The 5,586-nt window shown below is 41.7% G+C and overlaps 1 protein-coding gene across 1 annotated transcript; it reads left to right on the forward strand.

Annotated features, from left to right (window-relative positions):
* Positions 1-4,478: 4,478 nt before the first annotated feature.
* Positions 4,479-5,236, forward strand: LOC120031507 (zonadhesin-like). Its single transcript, XM_038977287.1, has 2 exons — positions 4,479-4,669; positions 4,878-5,236. Exons 1-2 carry the CDS (start codon positions 4,628-4,630, stop codon positions 5,112-5,114), a joined length of 279 nt encoding a protein of 92 aa, XP_038833215.1. The 5' UTR covers positions 4,479-4,627; the 3' UTR covers positions 5,115-5,236.
* Positions 5,237-5,586: the final 350 nt, after the last annotated feature.

Genomic DNA, 5,586 nt, shown 5'->3' on the forward strand with positions numbered 1-5,586 from the left:
AACTTTTGGGTACTCTAGCTATACCGAAGCTGGATGTCGTAATGAAGTTATTTTTTAGAATTCTAACACTGCGATTTCATTAAGAACTAATGGATCTATCATTTCCTATACAACATGTATTTTTTAGTTATGTTTATGAATAGCTATTTGGTCAGAATATGTGTGTCAGAAAAAGTGTCAGAAAAATATCCGAACGTTGTGGGAAATAGTAGCTACGTTAGCAGAATGTATAACCACTGATTTCAGCTCTAAATATGCACATTTTCGAACAAAACGTAAGTGTATGTATAACCTGATGTTATAGGACTGTCATCTGATGAAGAATATCAAGGTTAGTCAAAAATTATATATCTTTTACTGGTTTGTTACGACCGCTAACCTTTTGCTACTGGGAAATGGCATGTGTTTCTGGCTATTGTGGTAAGCTAATATAACGCTATATTGTGTTTTCGTTGTAAAACACTTAATAAATCGGAAATATTGGCTGGAATCACAAGATGCCTGTCTTTCATTTGCTGTACACTATGTATTTTTCAGAAATGTTTTATGATGAGTAATTAGGTATTTGACGTTGGTGTCTGTAATTATTATGGCTGCTTTCGGTGCAATTTCTGATTGTAGCTGCAATGTAAACTATGATTTATACCTGAAATATGCACATTTTTCGAACAAAACATAGATTTATTGTATAACATGTTATAAGACTGTCATCTGATGAAGTTGTTTCTTGGTTAGTTAGGTTGGCTTTGTGCATGCTACCTGTGCTGTGAAAAATGTCTGTCCTTTTTTGTATTTGGTGGTGAGCTAACATAAATATATGTGCTGTTTTCGCTGTAAAACATTTTAAAAATCGGACATGTTGGCTGGATTCACAAGATGTGTACCTTTCATTTGCTGTATTGGACTTGTTAATGTGTGAAAGTTAAATATTAAAAAAAAATATCTTTTGAATTTCGCGCCCTGCACTTGAGCTGGCTGTTGTCATATTGTGGGCGGCCTCGGGCTGCAGCCATAAGAAGTTAAGGAGCCTTTTGGTCCTGGACTTGGCACTCCGGTACCGCTTGCCGTGCGGTAGCAGAGAGAACAGTGTATAACGTGGGTGACTGGAGTCTTTCCTCTGACACCGCCTATTATATAGGTCCTGGATGGCAGGAAGCTTGGCCCCAGTGACGTACTGGGCCTTACGCACTACCCCCTGTAGCGCCTTATGGTCAGATGCCGAGCAGTTGCCATACTTTTAAATGCAAAAGAATTGGACATGTCGCTGTTCAATGTAAAGGAAGGAAATGATATGCTAAGTGTGGAGGGGAACACGATTATGGTGAATGTGGGCGCAATGTGAAGGTTAAGTGTTGTAATTGTGGGGGGGACATAGTTTAGCATTTGGTGGATGCCAGGTGCAGAGAGGGGCTCGGAGATATAGAATTTGTCATGATGTATCATATGTAAAGGCTATAAGACCGATTGATGGAACTACAGTATGGAATGATGGAGCTTCCAATGCTGCTCCGGTACTAAGTGGACCTAATGTCGGGGCTGGTGTTTCTGCTGGTTCTGGCATGGTTTTGCGGCCTGTTCAGAAATCTTGCGCTCATGAATGTGCGGCGTCAAAGGACACTTAGATAATTGTCATGATGTGGCCCTTTCTGGGTATAGATCGTGGCTTACTCCCCTCACTCTCTCCTACACCCAGGTTCTGTTATCTCAGGTCGTAAATTCCTGGTGGAGACTCTCTCCCCCAGGCCATGCAGTATAGAGAGAGTGAGTTTCACAGTAGAACAAAGGAACTTCTCCTACATCACAGAATTTGAGAACTGAACAATATCCATGTTTTGGAGAATGTGTAAATGGTCGGTAGAGAAGCCAGCTACGACCCGGTCCGTTTTGTTTCATGTTTGTGACCTCATGAAAAACAATACAGCCACATTTCCATAACTCTGTTTACACAGGTGCCTCCGTTATGAGATTTGTATCTAATTATTGTATAAAATGAATGAGTAAAGATGAAACTATTTGTGAAATGATGTGATGTTAAACCTTTAATGTGAGAGAATTGTATTCCCTTTAAAGTTTAACTAAGTCATTGGCCCGTCCCCGTGAGCACAGACATGATCTGGCGTCATAGAACCACCTTTTCAATTGTTACGAATAAAAACCCCTCCTGAGGAAATCCTCTTCAGACCACGCATACCTCGGTGTAAGCTGGAGCATTGGCTACACAGCTGTAAATGGTTCAACTTTGAGACTATCGGTCCCAACAGAATAAGAGCAAATCTTTATGAGAACATTTCTGAATGGTACTCTGAAGTATCCATTCTAACCACGAAAGACTTTGATCTTCAGGGAAACGGAAAGAGAGCGAGAGGGAGACTCGGATGAACTCTCCAGCAGATGGACTGGATTTCAACAGAAAAGATCATGACACATGGGCGTAAATATATATTGATTACAATTATTCCCGAATGAGTTAGCGTTCATGAGCAAAGGATTAGCATTTCAATTAATATAGTTATCAATAGTGATCCCTTTTGTCTTTCCCGCACTTTCTCAGTCCACACCCACTTTCCTTTGTCCAGCAAGCCGTCATATCAGCTTAGCCCATTAGGGAATCTTCCCTAACATTTGTTAGTAACATATCTACTGTTTGTTTGTTTATTCATTTTTGTTAGTTAGTAAATAAATGATTAAGCCAATTTGGTGTATGGATAATTCATAGTAAAAGCTGGGTTCGTGCAGATAACCAACAATTTACAACGTTTGGAATGAGACTGACGTGAGGTAAGGAATAATTCATTAATAGAAGACTAATTTATCAGATATTAAAATATTTGAAAAGTTATATTCTGAAAATTATAACATGGTAATCTGAAGATTTTCCGTGGTGCCCTGACTTCCTAGTTAATTACATTTACATGATTAGTTTAATTCCGTAATAATAATTACAGAGAATTTATTTGATAAAATAAGTCTTCACTTTTAATTATGCCAAAGACACGACATAATGAATAAAGTTATCAATACGACTCAGGTTGTCGAAAGCAGAAATGGCAAAAGAGATATTTGGGGTAGCGGATTTTACTGTTAAATGTTGTTGACATGCTGAACAAACCTAAGGGTGGAGCATTTCAGTATGTTATAGATCAAGTTTAAATGGGTAGGGGTGTTGGAGGGTTTTTTGTGGTAGAAGTTAGTGTGGATTTATTTGGCTGTTATTTTCATGGTAGTACAGAATCGGGCAGATCATGATGGATCGTACATTCCTGCGCAGTAGGTGGCGGCATGCACTTAAGCGATTGTTTGTGGATCTCAATGATATCATAGAGTGAGCGAGTTCATCATAAGCACAGTTCAGGTGCTGGTTGTATTGTTGGGACATCTTTTGCTCTTAGCTTGCGCCACTGCAGGGCAATTAAGCTAATGGCTAGCAACGTCCCATTGTCCACACAAGTAAGTATGTCTACAACAAACAATATGACAACCTACATCAAGTTGTATTTCGGTCACCAGCAATAAAGCTTCTGTTGCTGCTCCAAGTGTACTAACTCCTTGGTATTGGTAAGTAGGCCTATTAGACTACTCAACCCCTTTTAGCCTGTGGTCAGCACACCTTGCAAGGTCATTGGAAAACTATTGAAATAGATTGATGGGATCCTTAAGGGTGTTTCTGTGTTCCCTCTAGCTACAGATTGTAACACCAGATAATGTGATTTAACCCCCCAAAATAGGACCGTTATACTGGTAGTTACAGGTGTGGCTATACAAAACGTCACCAGAGATGTTTCAACTGACCTGATATTGGTGATACTATCTTGTGTAAACGGGAGTCTCATAAAATGTCAGTGTCCGGGCGAGGTTATGGATAACTTCCGGGTCTCCCGTAATCCCATCCAAGGCTGTGGTCGCACCGTGAACCTGGCGCTTGGAGAAAGGGCCCTTTGGCTAAACTTAACAAAGAAAAAGTGGGCCTCCTGGAAGCCCCTGTGACACCCAATGGAAACGCTCTCAGTATAGAAATGCTGGATTTTAGGTGTTCTACACATGAAATTGTCATTCCAAACTTTACCTGCAACTGTACAGTATATTCCATTTTGTTGCGACTCAAGCGATACCTCTCTGTTCTAGCAGCAGGCTACATGGAGAATGTACCACATCTAAAGACCTGCAAAAGCTATACTGAGAGCTTTTCCGTTTCTAAAAGGACATATTTGGGTGTTTTTGGAGCATTTGATCATGTTTTTACAGAGCTCCCTTACTGCACAACAAGGATGAGGAAGTTAATATCTAGTTGGGGAAGTTTCTAAAACACAAGTGAAGTCACACCAAAAAGAATTGTCTGCGCCCTTCTAGAACATGCCATTTACATAAGAAATGTAGATTTGGTTTTAAAAAGCAAAGTTCTTCTTTAACTACCCTTTGCATAAATGGTGATGTAGAAGTTATATACTGTAGTAGTTTTGCAAATTTAAATCCACTGTCAACTCTATTCCTTCATGGTATCCCACTATGAGCTGTGAGCCGATACCTGTGGTACTAGCTGTGCCAGCCTGGTGGACTCCTTCACCTGCTCTGCTTTGAGGGCTGCCAGTGCAACGTGGGCTTCGTCTCTGATGGCGACAAATGTGTCTCCATGGATACGTGCGGATGCATCTACGAAGGCCACTATCTGATGGTGAGGCTCTACCTTTTATTCAACACCGTTATTAATGCTAGGTCACCCTACATAATGTTTTATTGTATTCTACATTACTAGCACTGAAGTACCAGGATTCACTTAAATTGCCAATTCAACCAGTATACCTGAGAATCTACACTTAAGTTTCCCATACCACAGTAGATGGATGATCCCTTGGTTCAGCAAATATGCTCTATATTTTCAGGTTGGCCAAGTGGTGTTAACAAAAGTCTGTGACTCGAAGTGTGTTTGCCCCGCCTCTCAGGCGGTGTGGTGTGAGAAGCTGATCTGTGCCAGAGGAGAGTTCAGTGGGCTGAAGGACTGTCAGAGGATGCCAATGCAAGCAGGGGCACTGCATGGTCCACCCTGGTATCCACTTCACCTCCTTCAATGGCATGAGGCGGCCGTGGGCATAGGGGCGTTCGAGGTGGCCTCTGTGTGACCAGACCTTTGGCCAGTGGTTCAGGGTGGTGGTTTACGCACACGTCTATAGTAAGGGAGCCTATCCCAATGTGGCTACAGTCTAAGTGTTCTCCATGGATGTCACTATCAACAGCCAGCACAACACCTGGGTGAGTAAGGCTGAGGAACGAGTGATGAGGGAGTAGATGAGACATATTACACAGAGCACATTTACTGTAGCAGCTGTTAGGGCAAAGAAATGGACATATGACCATCCACAAAATATATTTTTGATAACACCATTCTGTAATGGACATGACTGTCTTTGTCCTCTTCCTGTATCGCCCAGATCAACGGCCAGACTGTGTCCATCCCCAGCACTCTAGACAATCAGCGTCGCCGACAGGACAGTGGTCATCGAGAGGGTGTCCCCTACTCCATCTCCCAGGAGCTCTTGGTTACTATTGACAACCACCTGGCGGGTGTTCGGCGCTGCGGCAACTACAACGGTA

Source organism: Salvelinus namaycush, chromosome 37 (assembly GCF_016432855.1).
Source record: "Salvelinus namaycush isolate Seneca chromosome 37, SaNama_1.0, whole genome shotgun sequence".
In the NCBI taxonomy this organism is placed as follows: Eukaryota; Metazoa; Chordata; class Actinopteri; order Salmoniformes; family Salmonidae; genus Salvelinus; species Salvelinus namaycush.

Coding starts and splice junctions, on each gene's coding strand:
- LOC120031507 (XM_038977287.1), top strand. CDS start 4,628: ATGGATACGTGCGGATGCATCTACGAAGGCCACTATCTGATG. Junction 4,670..4,877: donor ACGAAGGCCACTATCTGATG/GTGAGGCTCTAC, acceptor CTATATTTTCAG/GTTGGCCAAGTGGTGTTAAC.